At 38.3% G+C, this 21862-nt stretch overlaps 1 protein-coding gene across 1 annotated transcript in view; it reads right to left on the bottom strand.

Annotated features, from left to right (window-relative positions):
- Positions 1–858: 858 nt before the first annotated feature.
- URB1 (URB1 ribosome biogenesis factor) overlaps positions 859–21862 on the bottom strand; it is a 68478-nt gene continuing 47474 nt past the window's right edge. The window contains exons 27-41 of the mRNA XM_085297839.1: positions 21627–21685; positions 20711–20904; positions 19131–19241; positions 18977–19040; positions 17012–17183; positions 16376–16478; positions 11199–11359; positions 10514–10625; positions 9101–9207; positions 8459–8602; positions 7625–7734; positions 6166–6342; positions 5052–5293; positions 2741–3334; positions 859–2108 (exon numbers count right to left, since the gene is read on the bottom strand). Of these exons, the coding sequence (XP_085153965.1) occupies positions 1903–2108; positions 2741–3334; positions 5052–5293; positions 6166–6342; positions 7625–7734; positions 8459–8602; positions 9101–9207; positions 10514–10625; positions 11199–11359; positions 16376–16478; positions 17012–17183; positions 18977–19040; positions 19131–19241; positions 20711–20904; positions 21627–21685 (2556 nt within the window). The 3' untranslated portion in view covers positions 859–1902. The remainder of the gene's footprint in view (positions 2109–2740; positions 3335–5051; positions 5294–6165; positions 6343–7624; positions 7735–8458; positions 8603–9100; positions 9208–10513; positions 10626–11198; positions 11360–16375; positions 16479–17011; positions 17184–18976; positions 19041–19130; positions 19242–20710; positions 20905–21626; positions 21686–21862) is intronic.

Here is a 21862-nt window from a genome sequence, read left to right as displayed (position 1 = left end):
CTCATTTTTAGCAGTGACAAATTGCATTCAAAAAATCACTATTTCCATCCACAAAAGGAACGTGCAAACGTGCAAACGTGCAAAAACCCGTTTGAGCACATGTAATTCAGCAAGCCTGCTTGTATCTAATGCCCTTATTTCCAGACATGGATCTCACTCATGAATCGCTTTTCCATCTCGTCAAGCTTCAACAAATGATTTCTGCTCCTGCAGGTACCAGCTACAAAAGTATTTGTTTTTTTAAATTCACATAGCCAAAGGGCATGTGAAAGGGTATTACAAGGCACATCCCTAAAAACGTTCTGGGCTTGCAACTTCCTGTACAGCCTCCAATAGCTGGGTTGTAGTATTTTTCTTTTGGTTGTTGTTAACTTATTAAGTAGTTGAAAGGGGATTTAGTACCTCTGCTTTGAAATCTCCCCATTGTTTGAAACATTTCAATTTATTTTCCACATTTCTTCTATTCTTTCAACCAAATCATACTATAAACCACCATCAGATGTGACCAGTCCCCTCAAGATAGCTGAACAATTCTTTCCATATGTGCCATGAGTATTTTCTTTTCCTGTCAAGTCAGGCAACAAGACAGCTTTCCATTTTGTTCTATCTCTGGCCATTACCTTCTCTCTCTTGGGCCTCATTTTTTTTCTTTTTTCTTTCTTTTTTTTAAAAATGAAGTAAATTACATCTTTTCACTGCAAAGAAAATTTTTTGATACATCACACTCCAGGGATTTTATACCAACACTATACAACAATTCAGCCTCTAATGGGCTTGCAGATTTTTTAAGATTTTTTTTTTTTTGATTTTTAAATCAAGTCTTTAGATTGAGGACAAGAATATTTACATGTAGAAACATTTCTTATTTGCATCTCACATTCTTTTATTAAAAAAATACAAAAGTATCACAAAGAGTGTGCATTTTGATTTTTTCCCCAATACAGAATTTGCACAAAGTACCTAGGCATAATACATATTCATGAGTCAGTTTAATAAATCCTATTTTACATTTCAAACACTCAAGTTCAGGCTCTGCATGTTTGCATATTTGGAATGGTGTGTTAAACTGCCCTTAAGGAAGTGTTCAAGAAATATTTGTCAGAGTTCACAGAGAACTTCCTACAAAAAACATGTATAATCAATCAGCAGCAAGTCATTTGCGTTTTATTCTACCTCTCCTCCTTTCAGAGTGAGGAGAACATAGGTTTTTACTGCAGGTATGTTTCAGCACTGATGATGGTCTTTTCTGATTTTTAATTAAAAAANAAAAAAAAAAAAAAAAAAAAAAAAACAGAATAAAACCACTACAGCCCTGATACAGATGCTTTCAAAAGCATTTTAATTTAAAAACAAGAAGAACCACAGACCATCATAATTCCTGTGTTCACAGTCTTCTGTACATACTGGTTTTGCTATCATGTACCATGAAAGAAACAGAGTTCTTCAAGAAATAGTAAATGATCATGGCCAGATCCCGGAATACTTGTTCTTTGTACTTAATACCAGATTGTGGTGAAATATTGCAGTCTTTTTTTCTCCATCTTACACTGGGGATATGATGKATTTTAACTACATGGAACTGAAATAGAGTCCAGAGGCAATACACTATGAAGAACCAAAAAAGACTGATCAAAGTTAAAAATGTCTGTAATAAAACCAATATAAATAATATTCAGTGTCCCATACTGCTCATCTCAAGAAAAGGGAAATTATGGCTTTAATGTTCCACTGAGACATGATGAATACAAGTCTCTCCGTCTGAGTTTGCACATAGTAATAAAATATTGATCTTTATGACAAAACAAGTTAGATCTGTCTGGAGGACAGTTCAAGAGGATTTCATGGCTCACAGCAACRATGGCATAGCATATAACATTAAAGATTAAATGTCAGCCCAGTGAATTAATGCCCCAATGTAGCCAAGTAAAGGGTTTTGCAAAGAGACATAATAGTTTCTTCTCTTTGTTTATGGGTTTYTGTGTCATCATCATTTAATTTATCATCTGTGCTGCTGTAGATCAATTTGACATGTGTTATTAACATATCTGGCTCCTGTGCTCCAAGCCATATGTCCCCAATGTAAACAGAAGTCAGGAATACACAAACAGCTATGGAATAAAAATTAGAGAAGAATAATCAGAACAGATATCCAAATAGCTATACAAAAATAACCTATTTTACCAGACACCCTTCCAGAACCATTTATTAAACTAGTTTCCTAATTCTCTTCCTGGATGGAAAATCTGAGCATTTTTTTGCTCATACAAAGCCAATGGTCTACCCAATACTAACRACAACAAGAAAAGTTCTATCTTCACAGACCTTTCTAACAACTTTAAATAAAATGGTTTGAAATCGGACCAGTGGCTTTTGCTATCAAATGATAACAATGAACAGTGTGCAGATTAGAACCCACACAGACTTACTTGTCACAGACTACTTTTCTCTTTACCTTTTATATATTTCATTGAGCCCTATTCAATCATAGATSGGAAAATTTCTTTAGGAAGTATGACTATTTTACTACCAGAAATTCTTAYGGTGCAACCATATTTTGCTCTACAACCCACGCAGCTCTATCACCAGAGATACAGCTTTCTTTTTCTGAATTGATAATCACCAAAAGACAAAGGCAAACCTCAGACTGTTTGGATGAAATTAAAACATGTAACTACCTATCTTCTACCTATCATTAGCACCTCTGTCTTGTTGCAAGAGTGATAAAGAAAAGATCAGTTACCTTTCTTGTTCTCGTCCTCTTCGGTCATTGCTGATAGGCACAATGTTTTCACAAGTTCATGAAAGCTGTTGTTAGTCAAGCCCTGAGCATCCATCAGGTGAAGCATGATTGAACTAAACAAACAGAGCTCTTTCAAGTGCTCAGCTGTCCCATTGCTGGCCTCACAGATCCGGGTGTAAAACTTGAAAATGTTGTTTCTCAACGTGGCATCCCCAAGAACCTCCTGGACTGCCTGGGGGTGTGGTAAAATGCATTTCTGAAACCACTGCAAAGTTAACAAAACGTTCTGCATGTTGAGGCTATGCTCAACCATGGACTTTATGAGCCATTTAGTTACTACGTAAGTGGATGCACAGGTAAGACCAACCGCTTCATCTTCAAGATCCACAAACGTTTCTGAATGTTTGGTAGGCAGGGCTGGGAAAACAGGCTCCCAGTGTGAAAATATGGAATTCAGATGCTCCCTGCACTTCTCCAACTCAGATGCTTTCAGGTCTGCATCACTGTCATCTTCTCTTTCTATCTCTTTTTTTTTCCGAATGTGATGATATGTATGAAATGAGGCTTGAGGTTTGTTCTTTTCTTTAATATTCTCTATAAGAAAAAACAACAGCAAAAATACCAGRTGCTTCAAAGCATTTTCTTTGTATAAAATTATGCAGCAAAGATGGCACCACACATTGTTTTAGCTGGTAAGAGGATAAGTACTGGCCTCATTTACCAGCCAAATAAAGCCTGTGTAATTCAAAGTGAACGGGAATCAGCTACAGTCTCCTAGTAATTCACAGGCTGGAACACATTTCTGAACTGCACTTCATAACCTTGAGGTGAGCAATAATGCCAAGGCCCTGACCCAAAACTTAGTAAAGCCAAGGCAGTATTTTACAGGTCCACAGATGCAGTTTTATCAGTAAGGCTACACAGGTTGTGAGAAATTTTCAGACTGCTACTGTTTGGGCTGGCAGAGGCATAGCACCTGCCTCCCTACGGAAGGAGATACCAGCATAGCTACGTTGCTTTTGAATGACACAAGCTAAGCCAGCAAAGTTGGCTTTCCTTTAGCTTCAGCACAGCTGCATCCTAGTCTGCTAAGGTGATGCTAATCAAGACTATAAAAATTTTTCACACTGCAAGTGAATCGCTAGGTCAGCTCAACTTGGTAATGCACAGCTGCCTGCAGTTAGATGTTGCTTGTGTCATGGAAGCAGCATAGCTCCCCCAAAGCACTGGCACTTTATTCTACTGCTACCATATCGAACAGAGTGTCTTATAGCAATCTATTTTTGAAGAGTCACTGAGGAAATCATTAGAAGCTTCAATTATGTTGCATTCCTGTGACTTAAAAGAAAAAGAAAGAATCAGACTTCAGGGTTTTTTCCCTCAGGAGTAGAGAGGGAGGACAACTCTTCAAAGGTAACTTTAAAAATAAAATTTCAGATATGACCAGTTTTTGTAGCTGCTTTATAAGCTGCTAAGGACTGGAATAACAGCTTAAAAAAAAAAAAAAAAAAAAAAAAAAACTACTGATGCAGTAGATTATTGATGTAGCTACAGTAACTCTCTAAAAATCTTCAGAAACACATTAAGAGAAATTTAGAAAAATGTTAGAGCTTTTATAGTATACCTCTTAAATGCAATGATCCTTTAATAATTAGTTTAACTCCTTCAGAACAGCAAAAGAAATCTGTTGAAGACTATAATGTACACCAACAGCAGCTGTTAGACTTGCAGGAAAGCAACACTGTTTAACACCTCCTAATACAAATTTCCTTATACATTTTATTCACAGAGATTACTCAATAAGACAGAAGTCATACAAGTCTAAATGGGGTTTTTTTTTTGCTCTTTCTTCCAACATTGACAAGAATGAAAAAAATCAACTCTTTCATTTTTGCTTGTTTTACTGCCAATTTTTACTGAAGTTTCATTTTCAGATCCCCATTCACACTCAGAATGGTTCCAGGCTTTGAGCACAAAGCCTCCAAATACCATTTTTAAAGTTTTTTTTTTTTTTTTTGAGAATACAATTTTTAAAACCTATTGCTAGATCTGTAACTGTTTTATTTTAAAGCTTTTTCTCTTTTTAAGATTGTATTTCTCCAAAGCTTCCATAATTGTGTAAAGATAAAAATCACTGCAATAAAAACCTGAAAAAGTGCTTTCCATCCATTCCTGCTCCCTGAAGCTATATCAAACTGTCTGACAAAAGATACTAACACTTTTTTCTAAAATGTTTTACCTCACTTTTATGGTCAGCCTATCACAGTTTCAACAATATTACTTCTCTTAAGCAAATATTTTTAGTACTTACTAAGCAATTCTTTGATTCGGTATTTTTGAGCAAGACTCTGCAAATCATCTTGAATCTGCAGGTCTTTTTCAATGACGCTCCACTTATGCAACAGCAGCAGGATCTCTTTGTTTGAGAGAACACTGTCATTCACAGTGAATCGGTTCATTTCTTTGAAGGCCTCAACAACTACAGCACGATATCCCAGCACAGAATTCAGTGTACTGAAAAACTGAGTCAGTTTGGCCAGATCTAAATTAGTCCTATTAAAATAAGAAAAATAATTTTTGACATTAACTAATGTGTTTTTGTACTTATTTTATTAATCGGCATGCAGTAAAAGTTTTTTTCCTTACAGTCCTCTAAACATAGAGACTTGTTTCTCAGGGTGCCACTGAATTACTTTCATTACCATTGAATCTGCAGTGCTTCACTCCATTAGTGTTTAGGAGAGCAAACAATGTAATCTAGCCTTTGCCTCCTGCCTGTAAAGGCCAAGGGCAGATGACACAGAAGAAAGGGGTCAGAGGTCTGAAGCTTTAGCCACTCTTCTTCATTTTGCACGAACTGACAAAATTTTGAGGAGGAAAAAAATAAATGTAGCTTACTCAGGCTGTGACAATCCTTGTCTGCATGAAGCGCTGCCTATACCATTAGGAACCCAAGCAGAACTGGTTACCCTTTGTTCCGTTACCATATTATGTAACATAAGAAGAGACTGACTCCTTATTTAACACTTTCATATAGAACTTTACACGAATACTCCTTGTACAATTTGTAGGTATTTTTCTGACATATGAAGGGTCTAAAGCTTGAGGAACTTAGGAAATCCTTGCAGCAAATWGCATTGCTGACCACAGGCTCTAATCTAGCAGGACAAAGAGTAATATATATTACAGTAGTTTAAAAATGGCCAATAATTAAAGATGTGGAACTTGACACTATCAACTGTCCTGTTATTTCAAAACACCCTCATCAAGATTCACCAGTCAACGCTCATACTGAAGGGAGGAAAAAAAAACAAAAGAAAAAAAGCAAAAAGCATTAAACTACCAGAGATGGAGACATTCTTCTGCCCTTAGTAAGATTCAAACAAGTCAGAGGATGACTTGCAAACTAATTAAAAAAGACTTACCGAATGTGTTTGACTAATATGATCAAAACATACAGAAATTCATTTATAAGCTGAATAGGAAGAAACTTCCTGTTTTCCTGGGGGTCTTTCTTGCTTTCTCTCTTGCCTCCTAAATTTGTTACCCACAGAGCTTGGACTAAGGAAATGATTTTATTTAACATCTTATTTTCCAGAAATCTGCAAAACAAAACAAAGCAACACGTATCCATATAAAAGGCAGGTCCTAGTCATGAATCCATCCATCTCCTATAGCGGGGCATAATCTAGTGCATGGTTGGAGCTGTGAATGCGAGCAGATGCCTTACAGTCAGACTCCYCTCCTCGTCCCACTCCCCACCAGGGCACAGGAGTGCACCTCTTCGAAGCCCCAGGTTACTGCCCTTGCCCAGACATGGGACAACCAGCACCTCCTGCCCAGCTACCACTCTGCAGGTGGGGAAACACAGTATTGCATCACAGCTCCCACATGAGACTAGTTGAATTCTGACTCCCTTCTTTCATTACATGGGAATAGCTTTCCAAAGGAATCCATTCAATTGCAAATACCATCACTATTTCCTTAAAGCAGTTACTGTTCAAGATAGCTAGCTCCCTTTACAGTTTAGAATTTCTGATGTTGCTAAGACTTTACTTAACAACAGCAGTGCTTACAGTATAGTATCAGGAGCCATATTTACTTCATTATTCTAATAAAAAGAAAAATTAATCATAATTTTGCACAGAGGATGCAAGAAAAAATCTCCTCGGAAGTCTGATCACAAAATAAGTATTAGGTATCAAGGCCAAATCTAGGCTTTTTCATCTCCAGATGCATGCAGAGAGAGGCACACATACGAGCATTAGCTGTCTCTACTCTCAGCTCTCGGGAACTGTGCACACTCTGCCATTCCTATTGTGGGTGCTCACTGGGAACCTGTTCAGACTGATCACAGTGCAGAATCCTGACACCTTGCCTGAATCTGTCAGGAATATCTATGCAAAAGGCATCTGTATGTGCATGGACATACATATGTTGAGGGAAAGCAAGAGGAGGAGGAAGGAGTGTAAAGGGGAACATTACAGCCAGCTCAAATTTATTATCATGACAAGTTCTTTGTAAGAGGTCCTATGACAAGATGTGGATTGTGGGTAATAAAAACAAAAAGTACACAAAATAAAATAAGGTGTTACTTTGTTTTCTAAGTTTTTCAAGAAAGTGTTATCAAAATCATGAACCTCCCCCACCACTATCACCCTCTCCTACTAGAACCTGAAAGCACCTTGATTTTGTTTTTAGAAACATTAGGGAATGTTTTAGAGTTGGGCAAGTTCTGCCAGTACAGCAGATAGGTGCCAACTATCACAACTGCTGATACAACATCTCCATATCTGTCCCCTTGTTTTCATAGTCCATTGCATAATTATTTCCCATGTGCAGAGAGTAGTGTTGTTCCCATTTCACCAATATTTCCCTTTTTACCTTTTCTCCAAAATATGCAGTATCCAGGTTAGGAGACTGTGGTCTTGTATCAGTTCATAGGCAGCTTTAGTGATATGGGCAGCATTTTGCAATATCTCTAGAATGTGATTCTGAAATAGAAAATACAATTCATTCTTTTACAGATTTATAGTATAGTCAGGATCTAATTACTATCAATCTTTCCGAAAGATATAATTAGCAATCTGACTGTATCCAGAATCTAATAATAAAAGGTAAATAAAAGGTAAAACATGTTACTAAATATTTATGTTCTTAGCAACTCCAGGGAACAAAAGACATCTTTTCAAGGCTTTACACACATCCAAACACTATTAAAAAGACCAAGTCTTTATGTAGCAACACAATTTTCTGTTTTTAGCCAAGATTTTGACTCAAGATTTTTTAGATTTCCCTAGGTGAAAGCTTGTGAACATGAAGGCTTCTGGCTAGTGAGCTGTTCTTCCTAATAAGCACTGTACATGTAACATGCTGGATAGGCAATAAACAGACCTAAAAAAAGCAAAGGSTCTGACCGCATGTGCAAAACTGATTTCTGCAATATCTTCCATGAAGCAGTGGAAATAAGGTTGTAGAGCCAGACTATCAGCTGATGAACACGAGTGAAGCTTCATGATGGCAGAGATCTGTCCCCATTTCAGTGGAAAGAATATGACTCACTGACTTGATATAATAGATATTTTCCCCATCCCCTCATACATAATCAACAAAGAACAGATTTTCAAGAGGGAAAGCGAAGAGTCAACCGCTCCTTTCTGCTTTTTATGTATTTAAGATCCCCAAATCACAGCACTTTTTGTCTGCTTAAATACCTACCTGAGAGCCCTCGTCACACAGAGGACTGTTAAAAAAGGAAAGAATAACATGAAAAATCCTTTGGTAGTCATAAAGTTGATAGCAGTATTTATCACGCAGTCCTTCCCCAAGGAGCCTAAGAACCCATTCACGTTCTGTTTTGTGCTAGAAGCCAAAAGAAAAATACCAATGTCATAAGCATAAGTACAATACACTGATTTCCTGGGGGTACCAGCATAGCATTCAGCAGCTTCTCCCAGACTTCTCAACTTTTATCCCTATCAAATTTAATCAGTAACAAAATACATCAGGATCAGTTACTCTATAGTCTAAATATGCTCTGATCRTGGAACTTAACAGCTCGCTATTTCTAAAATACTTCAGTTGAACTCAACTTTAATATTCTAAACTCATATATGAAAGTAAGCTAGCTGGGACAGAACACTGTTGTGTTTATACTGTACATGCAGCACACCTCATGGTGTGCTGCTGTTAAAACTCCCCCCCTCAAAAAGATAATACTTCAAATTCATATAAGATAAAAAAAACAAAGATATCTGATTAATTACCCATGAGAGCATAAGACTTTATTGAATTTTTATGGCTTTCTTCTATTATTTTCTGAAAAATCACTAAATACTTATGATGTGATTTGTACATTACCTCCAAATCAAAGCTGTAGAAAAGCTGGAAAAACCCTGGTACTTTCCTCAGGTCCAAATACTGATGTGACAAAAGGAATCTGTTTATCTTTGTGTACATGTGCTCCTCTGTGGTGAAAAGAAACAGTGGTTACTGTTGAGGGGGACGAAACACAACCATGAAAAAAGAAAAAAGGAACCTGCATTTTCCAATGTTTCAGCTAGCTGTCAGAACAGTGCATTTATAGAGAAGGCTTTGTGCTATAAGGTCGACTATATTGTTGGCCATCCTTCTCCTTGCGAAAATGAAGAGCTCATTCAGGGAACACCCAAAGCAGATGACAAGATGAACATTCAGTGGAGCTCAGGTTTCAGAAAACTGAAAGTATCTTACTTCATTCAAAAACAGAAATCTGCTGCAAAGAAACAAATTTGAGCTAGGCCAGGGGATTTCAAGGAGAAATTCAAATTCAGAGGCATTTTCTCAGAGCTGCTTAAGTCTGGTCAGGCATCTTTCCAAGAGCAAACCATGTATCTGACCAGAGACATGTTCAATCCAGTCCTATGCACGTTCATAAACACCTCACATCCCTGAGGCAGCAGCAGTAACTCATGAAATAGATAAACAATCTGAGGAAAGCGTTACTGAACAAATGGGAGAGGTAGCACCACATGCTACACCAATGCTTCTTAGACGAATGTGTTTAAAGGCCAGAACTCACACAAACCTCCCAGACAGCTTTTATATGCCATATAAAATGTTATGGAAGGATGAGAGGCACAGTAGGCCTAAGCTGAAACAAGAGAGGTTCAGACCAGGCACAAGGAAAAAATTCTTCCCCATGAGGACAGATAGGCAACAAAACCGGTTGCCCAGAGGTACGGTACTGTCCCCATCGTTGGAGGTTTTCAAAGATCAGTCTGGATAAAACTCTGAGCAACCTGGTCTGTTCTCACAGCTGACCCTGCTTAAGTCAAGGGGTCTACCTACAGACCTCACAAGGTCCCGTCCAACCTGAATTCTTCCCTGATTCTATGATTCTCCTTTTCAACAGTGATCTACATCGATTCAGTGTCTAAAAATGACAAAAAATGACTCAGGCCAACCTACTTTTATCTGCCTAACGGGACTCTCAGTTTCACTCAACTAGTCCTGTACTCAGCTGTACTCCAAAATTACTAGGAGGTAGAGGCTTCATCTGTGATGTGTACACTGTTTTGTACACAAAGCATGACACTTCCTACTTCCCAGTAAGGCACTATACACAAGCATTCAAAGTTTTTCCTTGAAACATGGAAAAGTATACTTCATGACTGCTACCACACTCATGGCTACTGCATCCCCCAGTTATCACTCAAGGACCTCGCTCCACGCACAGCTACTCTCTCCTGTTAAACACCCCAGGAGTTCAATATGCACATTAGGTTACAGTACCTGGCTTGAGCATCTGCTGTGCTACACGAGCAATGTAGAGGGTTAAGGAGAAGGTAAATCTGAGGTTCTGCTGCCTGATTCCATTTTGCACAGCATCCATGAGATACAGCAACTGCAGCACAAGAACCCAGGTAAGAAAAGTGCTTGCACCATAGCTCACAAACATACAACAGGAGAGTATGAATACAGAAATAAACTTTTATGACCTATTTCATAGGTCATAAATCAAATGCTAATCCCATCAGAATTGTAGGAATTGATAGGAACTCTATTCCCATGAATCAAGTTGCTAAACATTTCACATTTCACCCATTTTCTTCTTTTTTTCTGCCCATTGATTACAACTGGAACAACACAAAGGAAAAAGAAACAATAGTATAGAGGATAAAAAGCTTCATTAAAAAAAATCAACATATTAGTTTAGCAATCTCATGCATATTGGTTTGTTAAAATTGGCATTTGTTTAAAGCAGAGGCAATGTGCACATGGCACAGTTGCAGTTTTGTCAGTGCCTGTAAGATCATGGACATTGAATGAGGCCCTGATTGGCTCTCTCACAATGTACAGGTGGACAGATGAGTAAGGCACTGACTTTCCCATAAAAGTCCATGGCCTAAAAATTCTGACCAAATACTATACCTACTTTACCTACTATAGATAAGCTATCAACCTATCTCAACCTTACCTGTTTTTGTTCTCGAAAGCGTGCTCCTTCTAGATGAGAACGAAAGGAACCCAGGACAAAATATGCTGCTGCTCTCATATTGGAATCATAGCTGCTAAGTGCAGCTACTGTTAGACCCAGAGCATTGACTTCTACAAACTTGTGACATGCCACTACACACTCTGTGTGGGAAAAGAAAGGTGGGGGGGGGAGGAAAAAGAGAAAGAGAGAGAGAGAGAAAACATACAGTACATAAAGTTCACAAGTCATAGAACATGCTTGGCAATATAATCCTTAACAAAACTTCTATTCATAAACATCAATTTTTACATCTAATTCTATAAATTATTACTTCACTGCAAATGCATATGCTAACAAAGCATATGCAGAACAAAATGTTCTGCTAACAAAGACATCCAGCAAATCACTGAACAATAATTCTTTATCTGAGCTGAAATTAAGCCAGTAATTTTCAATTATCTGAGAGAGATATGATTCTGCCCGGTAGACGTGCAAGGTTCTGTAAAGACATCATGTATCTCACTGTTCAAGGAATGTTAAGCACAAGGAGGAAAAAGAGTGAGAATTCTCCTCCTCAAAATATTTTGTACATTTGATAGTCTATGTCTGAAATAGTCTACAGAAAGAAAGAACAACAGAGCCAATGAAAGCCTATTTGCACTAAACAGCTTCTGTAATAGAGTGGAAAAGAGAATAATGCTTAAATAAGACATTAACTAGGATAAAATAACCAATCATTATCATGCAAGCATGAGCAATTCTGTAAGAAAGACATATGCTAACTGAAGTACAAAGCTGTGCCCCTACACCCTTCAGGAGCAAACAAAATCACAGAATGGGTAAGGTTGGAAGGGACCTCTGGAGGTCATTTAGTCCAACCTCCCTACTCAAGCAGAGTCACGTTGCCCAGGACCCTGTCCAGATGGCTCTTGAGTATCTCCAAGGATGGAGACTCCACAACCTCTCTGGGCAATCTGCTCCAGTGCTCTGTCACCCTCACAATAAAGTTTTTCCCCATGTTCAGACAGAACTTCCTGTGTTTCAGTTTGTGCCTGTTACCTCTTGTCCTATTGCTGGGATTGTTGAAAAGAGTCTGGCCACATCCTCTTTACATTCTCCCTTCAGATACTTTTATATATACTGATAAGATCCCTCCTCCAGCAATGAACAGCAATCAACTAAACAGAAAATGCACTTTTGAATCTAATATATCTTTTCTGTAGTATTTTGTCATCATGATTGATGGTTTCTCATTTAAAGACTCTGTGTTTTGAAGAGCTTGTGCCATTTCTATCCATTGATGGCTAGAAATGACTCGATGTAAAACTTCCAAAATTTCTCCTACACTATTTCTATTCTATTTGTCAGTAAAGAAAGCACCTTGGTTGTATTTTACCACTAGCGTACAAATGTAGTGAGTTTAAGTTTAGCTCCAATATTCAGAAGTCTTCCTGTAACTCAAACTAAAGGTCAAAACAAATGCTCCTACTTAAGAAGAGGTTCTAGTCCTACTGATGAGGGCCTATATTTGATCCACTGATTTCCTATCTCATCATCACACACACCTCTCTCAAAAAAAAAAAAAAAAAAAAAAAAGAGAGAAAAGAAAAAGAAATCACAGATTATTTTTGCACCAACAGCTGGGCTGTTTCACCTCTTCCTCAACTGCTAGAACTCCTACTCCAGCCTCCTGTCAGTTTCACACTGAGCTCTGCTAGTTATAGGACAGGCAAATAGCAGGGTCTCAGCCTCCCAGGCTGTTGCATCAGAATTGCAACAAAAAACACTCACTGAAAAGACTTACACAACTATTTCAATTCTAGCCATTACTATGCACTTCCCTACAAAGCTCCTCGCCAAAGCATTTCATGTTTAACAGTGCTATTCAAACACCTCAGTCACTCTTCCAGTGAGCAGAAAGATTCCTCCAAACTGTTAGCATGGGATACCTCTCACATCACCAGATTTTGTAAGATATGGCTCTACCTCCCTCTACTTCCAGGCACTGGAGAAGGCCACTGGCTAAGTGCCAAAGCAAAAGCAAGAGAGGTGTACAAAACCAGGGCAGGAAAAAGAGAAATAGAGCACAGAGATGCCTAATATGTGTCTTCTTCTATCTTTCACCTGTGGTAAAGCAACTCTGAACTTCCCTCTCCTTAGGCAAGTTGCAAGGGTGCAAGTTACACACAGGAAAAGGAATATGTTGAACAGATTCAAATCCATGTGAATACACAAAGACGATCTGAAGTTTGTCTGCTTGCAGAGGATTCTCTGCCCTTCAAGCACAGCTGGCAGAGAGCCCTGACCTGTACAATAATCCCTCTTCAGTATATGACCAAATCATTATTGTATGTCCTTTCACAGCAAACAACCACACAGCTCTTCTTCAGAATGGAGCTCTTAGGAATGACTACTACTGTACATCAACTGGAGAGAAAAAGTGGATAATTTTCTGGGCTGGTATCACATAACRAAATTCTGTGCCCTCACTTCAGCAGTAAAGTTCATGCTGGTCACAGAAAGATTTATTTGGAAAACTTTCACTGAAAACAAGTAATGGAAATATTTTCCATCCAGCTGACCTTGGAGAATGTGTTCAGCAACTAACATAAAATAGCAAGATATTATTAAAAAAACAACAAAAAAGTTAATTTTATGTTTGGCATATGGTTTGTTTAAAGAATCTTAAGAACTATGATGGAAAAGCTTTCCACAAGATGCTTATCAGAGCTAAAGTTAGACAAAACTTGCTATCTGCCCAACACCAGACTTCTTACTCAGTGAGCATGAAGACTGTGTAATAAGTCTATGTTTATAAATTCAGCAGTTATGTAACATCTGTGCACAGGACACTGTACAACCAGTATAAAGAGCAAATAAAGAATAGAAGAATTGGGAGTTCCAAAAGCAGCTGACATGGTCCAGGAGTACCATGGGATTTGTACCGATAAATCACCTAGGCCCTTTGAAAATGCCCACCTTAGGATACAGACTCCTGTGGAACACTTTGGAACAGTTTAGGGACCTACTTCAGCCCTCCCCAGCTTGTGACTTGGCCTGTGCTGGGATAGCCAGCGCCTCCCCAGCTCAGCAACCACAGTGTGCAGGAGCTCCCTCAGCCCTGCCAGTACACAAGCAGCCAAGCCCAGYGCATACCTTGCTGACTGACTGACTACACAACTGCCAAATCTGACCAACTGTTACCTAATCCCCATTGYCAGATGAGGTAGTAACCTCCAGATGGTGGCTGATGGCAGGCACATGACAATTGTGCTTTTTCCTACTACTAAATCAAGGCTCAAATGTCACTGTCTGTCCATGTTCTTCATCAATAACAGTCCCAAAGACCCAGCATAACTGGATCATCTAAAATCAGCCCTACTGCAAGACAGCAAACAGTTCTGGTACCTTTCTCAGTAAACTAAAAGTTTATTTTTAAACTGTTATTTTTTATTTTTTAGCAGTTCTTTTGCTTGCTGTCAAAATTACACAGAACAGCTTGCAACTACAACTAAAAATAGGCTAAGAACACACAAAACAAGTACTGTACTATAACAGGTTAGGTAAACAAAGGAGGACTGAAAGGGTGATTTCACTGAAAGGCAGTTACTAGTCTGCCAATTGCTTGTGATGTTATTGTTATTGAAAGTAAAACCCAGCTGTAACAACACAGTGGTTAACCATGATCAACATTTGGAGGGAACTGGATAGAAAATTCCTCATGATACATGCCTCAGTTTGATCGTTAAGTGCTATCTAAAGAGACTATACATGCGAAATTCAGCAGAAATGTGAAAAGGGATCATGTCAAACAAGAAAAGGCTGGATAGGTAGTTTTCAGAATTGTGTAGATCTCATCACCTTCCACTGAGTCTGAGCACAGCTRTATGATACAGGCATCTCTGACAGAAAATGAGCTGGCCAATGTTTTCCTTCAACCARATAGGACCACCACATTCTTAGTAAGTGAGTTGCTGGCAAGCTAGTCTGACTTGCAGAATGTACATTCCTAATGATTCCAAGGCTCAGCAGCATGACTGGTGGTGACAGCCTGCTACATATGCAGGTTCACCATTGCTTTGCTCTTTTTTGACCTTACTCGCCCAAATTTCTGGGCATTATCAGTCCTTTTGCTCCCTTCTCTCAAGACAAGTTTACTTATGTGTGTGGCAAGAGCTAACCTACAGCCTGTAACAGGTCAGATGCTTGGTTAGTTCAGTGACAGGGTCTGTCACAGAAACCAACTGCCCCCCAGAAATTTACTCATCAATAAACAACCTCACCCTTCCTGGTAATGGTGGCTTCCATTTTATGCCCAGAGACTTCCCTGAACACTGCAGGGCATGTTCAACACTCTGCCATATCTCTGACCAACTCCTGTTGAGAACATGGCAGGAGCTGATTACTGCTCCCAAAACTCAGCCGCCTGGGCACAAAGCAGCACCAGACCACAGCAGTCCTAGCAACTGCTAGTGTAACTCCTATGTACCAGTAGTAGGTACCACCTCTCCAGTGACCGTTTTGCTCATCATGTTGATGTGACACCATGGCTGATGCAGGATACAGCTCTCTACATCTTTATCAGAGAAAATACAACCCTAGAGTGGGGAATATTCTGTTCTAATCACTCCTTTGCTATTTTATAATTGTTTTGTGCTGGGTTTTTTTTGTGCTATATAGAACAATTTTCAATAGATCAAAAGAATATCAATATTTGCCTACTTTCTGTCACTTCCAAGTCATTTACAGTTCTAGTTTACGAGTTTCTCCTCATCTTAAGCACAACAGCTCATCTACACAGGGTTAACCCACTACATTTAAAAGAGCTATGTGAGAACATCTAGCCTTCCAGAAAGGAGCAGATTGGTAGGTATGCCCCTCTACCACTACATTGCTCCAAGTATCCCAGTCTCACTAGAAACATCGCACTATTTGCAAAAGTGCTTTAAAAAAAATGACTTTAATGCTAGGTAAGCCTACATATTTCTAAGTCACTCTGAAAATTAAAATGCAGTGCAGTAGGTGGTTAAATGAGGTATGTATTTCTCTCCAAAGCCAGGATCATTTCTTTGAAGTATTAATTCTTTGACTGAGCATAACAGCTACAGTTGGAGCCACTGCACCTCCCACAACAGAGTAAAATGACACAAAATGTGAAAGAGGAGCATTCACTTTACCTGGTCTTGTCAATTCACTGAAAAGTTGCAGTAGAAAACAGGGATCATAGAAGTCATCAAGACTCTTGACACTTTCATCTCTGTACAATGACTCTTGCTCCTCCTGAAGCCAAATCCAAAAAAGGACTTTGTAAGGATCAACAATGATTTGCAGGCCTGTTTCAAACTGCCCCAACCACCTCATTCCATTATATAGCAGCTGACACTAAATCTTAACAAAATCTTAGAGCAAGACATGCTTGAGGCTAAATTTGGCCTTTATCATCAGGATTGCAAAACTGTTTCTCCTGATCAGTATGAACTGATATAGACAACATATTTGCAAACTGCATGAAAGACTAAATTAAAGATCCCATTGCCAGTCAATCTCTGGAGAGTCAAGTTTAGCAACAATATAAAAGTCAAATTCTGGTCTCAGTTACACAGAGCAATCTTGATGATGCTGTACAGTCATATCTGCAAAGTTGTGGTCTGTATACTGCAACTCATTTGAAAAATAAATAATTTTTTTTTCATTTTTCTCACAACGTAAACAAAGTACAATATATTACAGTAATACAAAAAATAAATGACCAAAGTGAAAGGCAGTTTTTACACAACAGAAGGAGAATAAATCAACAGTCTGAAACAAAGCACCTCAGATGACAGAAGATGGCGATGCTGAGGGAAAGACAGAACAGTCTTCATCATCTTTTCCCGATCTAGCAGACACAGAATCTCCTCCATGCTTGGCTGCTGCCATAGTGACTTCCCTAGACTCTTGCAAGTCTTGTGATGCTCCACAGCAGCTGGACCCCATAGCAAGACCCTTAAACATTGTTAAAAGGAAAGTCATTAGTCAACAGTCTGTTAGCACAGAGCAAAAAGCAATTATAAGGGATATAAATTAGTATTTAAATTTTCTCTTCACTTGTACTTCTTATCCTGTGGGAACTTGAAATTAGAACTTGTTTCCCTGGCAACACTTTCTTGTCTATTCAGAAGCTTTTCAAATTCAGTCTGAGGGTGTTTCATTAACTATTTCTTACTTCATTAATCCAAGTCAGGACTTACCTTCTCAGAAGAAGGCCTTTTTATTGAAGCTATAAATGTGGATAAGTATGACAGTAGCTGCATGAAGAGACAGTGATCAAGACTTGAACAAACAAGGGTGTCTCAAATGCAACTCATATTTCAAACCAGCATCGCAATTCCTCAGTAAAACAAAACTCCTCCATTTCCTCCTCCGAGTAACATCTTAAAAAACATTTATTTTGCTATTACGCTTAAATACCATTGATATTGTTATCCACTATGGGGTAACGCCACCAACATGCCTCACTGTCAGCAAGGCAGCTGGAGGGACAGTGTTAGCTTCTTGTTACTCAGAACCTGAACACAAGTTGGCTCTGCCAACCTGCACACACAGTGAGTTTCCTGAATGTGCCCTACATCCACTCAAATTGAACTCCAGTGCTGGGATCAGCTAAGTGTCCAGCTAGCAGTTAACTTCAGACTACAGTATGAAATTGTTTCTTCTTTAAAAAGGTTAGAAGGGTTTTGGGCCTTTGTTATGTCTGAAGCCAGTCTCTCTTCATATAATTCACTAGCATTTGCAAATACTTCCAGTGAAAATTTATGCAGAATGAAGCTAGCACCAAAGTCCTTGCTTCTGGAAGCCACTTTGACTCCTTGCTAACAAGGATCTTCATTTATTGTTCCCTATCACAGACTGTAAGGATTATCTATATTCTCAGACAAAGCTAAGAGAGAAAATCAGATTCTTAATCTAGAGTCCATTCCTGCTCCAATTGCCTGAGCCAGTACTCTCGCACTTCTATTAATATTTATGCCCATATCTCAAAAACAGAGAAATACATTTGAGCAAGGCAGAGTAAAACCATCAGTCTCTGTAAGAACTAATTGTTAGCAACACATTTTCCTGTGGACTACTTGGATACAGGACTTGAAAAGCACCTCATCTTCTTATCCAAGACTTGGTCCTTTCTTGTGAAGCATGTAGGTACATGGGAAGGTAGCCCAGTAAGGAGAGCTACAGTCTGGCCTAGTGAGAGATGAGATGCTGGTGCCACATTAGTTCCCCAAATCTAACAGTACACATGTTGATGCAAGAGGTTGCATTTCCCTCAACTACTGGTGTGTTCTGCTCTCCAGCAAAGCACCAGAGCAGAACATCATGTGTTCAGGACAAGAGCACTGAAGAAGGCAAAGACTGTGCTGAGCAGGGAATCCTGGATCCCAAGGGAATGAGGACAAGGAAGGAGTCCTACAGTCCACCTGTGCTTTGGTCTTTGCCCACAATTAAAATGCCAGAGAGGGTTTTTCCTTCCCGTTATGGAGAATGGATGACTCCTGAAAGGAGAAGGTCCCTCACTCAACCCACAGCCACTCCCAAGATTAACCGCTTTGTCCAAAAGTTCACACAACACGTTAAGTATTATGTTTTATCTGCCCATAGGACAAAAAGAAGAAACATTCCCTTCTGGGCTTGACCTTGCTCAGTTTTTATCTCAGTTAAAAATAAGACCGTGAAAAAATGTAAATTATGAGACTGCTTTTTTTGCATATAAGCAGTCAAACACAGAAAGGTGATCAATTTACCTGGAATTTATAAGACTTTGATTATTCTTCTCATATAATTGAAGCAGCAGTAATATCTTCTGATCTAAAAAACAGAATGAAACCCAAATTCAGTCACCTGTGAAGCTGAAAAACAGATCTAGTAGGAATACCTTTCCCAGGCTGACACACTTACCTGCAACACTCAGTGTAGCCCCATAGGCGCCCAGCAACACAGCAAGGTGACTGCTCTCACAAACAGAGGGGCTGAGTTTCACAATTGTCAGCAGTATATCCACCAAGGCTTCTGAAATAAACAAATGCAGGTTTTACTTTGTTGCTCTCTCAGATAGTATGTATAAACATACACAGGCACACATACTCTCTCCCTCTCTCTCCATATATATAAATACACACACACACACATATACACACACATATATACACATATATATTCACCATATATCATATATATACATATATATATATATATATATATATAAATGAATATAGTATGTAACATTTTAAATCAAGATCTACTTTTATAAAATAAATACCACAAAACATTTCTCTGACGATACTAAAGGGTCAGTATGATGCAGTTAATTTGAGTGGAAAAAACTTCTTTTATAATTATTTTAAAATTATCTGAGAAACAAATCAAGTGACTGGGTCACTCAAGGAAAAACAGGATGTTTGTGGTAGACTCAAAAACAGAATCCAGAGCTCTTTACTCCCAGTATCTAAGAGGCAAGTTTTTTTCCTCCTCCAGCATCTACCACAATACATCACATGCCAAAACAAAAAGACAACAGCCTGAATGAATGTACTATTGATACAAAGTTTCTGAATTACAGAACTTCGGCCCAAGGAATCTATCTTCTTGCTCTATAGAAACACGTTCAAATGGCAGTACACAGCAAAATCTACTACTTATTTTTAATTTCTGTAAATTTGCCTCTTCACAAGAGATTTTTGCTCTTTTCAGGTGATTTAAAATCTTAAAAGTTTCTTTACATGTTGTTCAATGATATACACAAAATTTGTTATCAACATGCTGCACTGARAATTTCCTCTCATTTCCTTATACAGCTCCTTCAAATACTGAATCTCGAGGCACTTTGCAGAGAGAAAAAAGAAAATCTGATGTGTACAATAGGTTAAATGACTGGTCCAAGGTCAGATGSTATTTCAGTTGGCATAGATAAAGAAACAAAACTTATCCTACATATAGGCTAAGGCTCATTTATATTACTCATCAAGGATATTTCTCATGAAAGGTTACACTATCAAATACACATGGTTTAAATTAACATTTTAGGTAGAGATAGAAAAATCAATTTAAAATTTTCTATGTCAACCTATTTTAAAATCAGTTCTAAAACTCTGTCATGATGGTTCCAGTAGAAGCTATACACACCTCAGTGATCTTACACTGCTGAAGCCTTACTGAAGCCAAAAGAATTAAGATTTCAGTAAAGTTAAAAAAACAACAAAAAAACAACAAAAAACAAAAACAGAACAACAAAAAAAAGCTTGCTTATAAGTATTTTTAGAAGACCTAAGTGTAAAAACAGGCAGTCATAAAATGAATGCAATATTTAAATTCAAGTAGAGGCACAACCCGAAACTAAATGATAATATTCTGGAATTAATACCTCTGCAAATATAGGTAGGTGGATAGGTTACTGGATGGATAGAATATAACGTCAAGAAAGAAGATTACTAAATATAGTTATGGAGAAGCGGGAGRGGAGGGAAAAAAAAAAAAAACACCTCTTGTCTGGATGTTCCTGTCTTCGTCTTCTCTTGACCTCAGCATGGTTGACAAAAATAGAGAGTGCTGCGTGACCATCATGTGAAGTTTGGAGAGCTTGACTAATCTCTGACTAAGCGAGGATTTTTTCTTGTATAATAACTGAATAGCAATATACAGGGCTTTCAAAAATGCTTCATCTCTGTAACGGTACCTTTAGAAGTAAGGATGACAGAACAGTCAGACCTCCAACCAAAAAGAAGGCTGCTTAAAAAAATATGTTTAAGAAATTAGAACTTTACAAGGAAAGTAAACTTAGCAAAATGAAAACAATAAAAAAAAAAGTGCCTCCTTCTCTTAAGATTTGATTTAGTTCTTTTCATGCAATACTGATATCTTAATTATCAAAAAAAAGAAAGAAACAACACAGAGACACACTTGTAGTTGCACTGTGCTTAATAAAGGGTTAGAATTTGCCTCCAGATTAACACTTTTACTTCCACAGAAGCTAAGATTTACCCTGAACTACCACTTCATTTATCTTATTTAAATGATTCAGATTTAAAGGTCAAACACTTGATTCTGATTTCACACGAATTGTATTTAAGAAATACCTCAAATAAAGAGTTACATGACCATAAAGCCTGTCTAYACTATTCAAGAAGCAGTTGGTCCAGCTATCCAGTACCCTAGCCATGTTAACTGAAACACAAAATTCAAATCTGGCTGCAGCTGTAAACGTGCGGACTCCAGTGAAGCCAGTGGATGTCATCCTGAGAAGCAAGGAAAATTCTCAAATCTGAATAAATTCAAGGGAGACGGAGTATTTCCAGTATAATGTGGGACTAGGTCAAGTGTACACAATGGTACCTCCCACAGCATCATAAAAAAACCCTTAAAATCTTAAGATCTTAAGTGCATCTTAAAATCACTTACTTGAGTCCTGTTTTCACAAGGCTGTACCAGTCATCTGGATCCACTTCTTCAACAAAGTGCTGTGCATGGAGTAAATAAAAACAAATGTTTACGTGTAGGGCATAAAGCTTCCACGGATCAAGATGAGCACTTTCTATTCAACACAAACAGTTACAACATGCAAACCAAGGGCTCAGGGAGGATTAAAAGAGAGCGGGGGAGAAAAAAAAAAAAAAAAAAACTACAACAGTCCTGAA

Source organism: Rhea americana, unplaced genomic scaffold, assembly GCF_003343005.1.
Source record: "Rhea americana isolate MKP2758 unplaced genomic scaffold, rheAme1 scaffold_130, whole genome shotgun sequence".
Classification (NCBI taxonomy): Eukaryota; Metazoa; Chordata; class Aves; order Rheiformes; family Rheidae; genus Rhea; species Rhea americana.
This window is presented reverse-complemented; position numbering and strand designations above follow the sequence as displayed.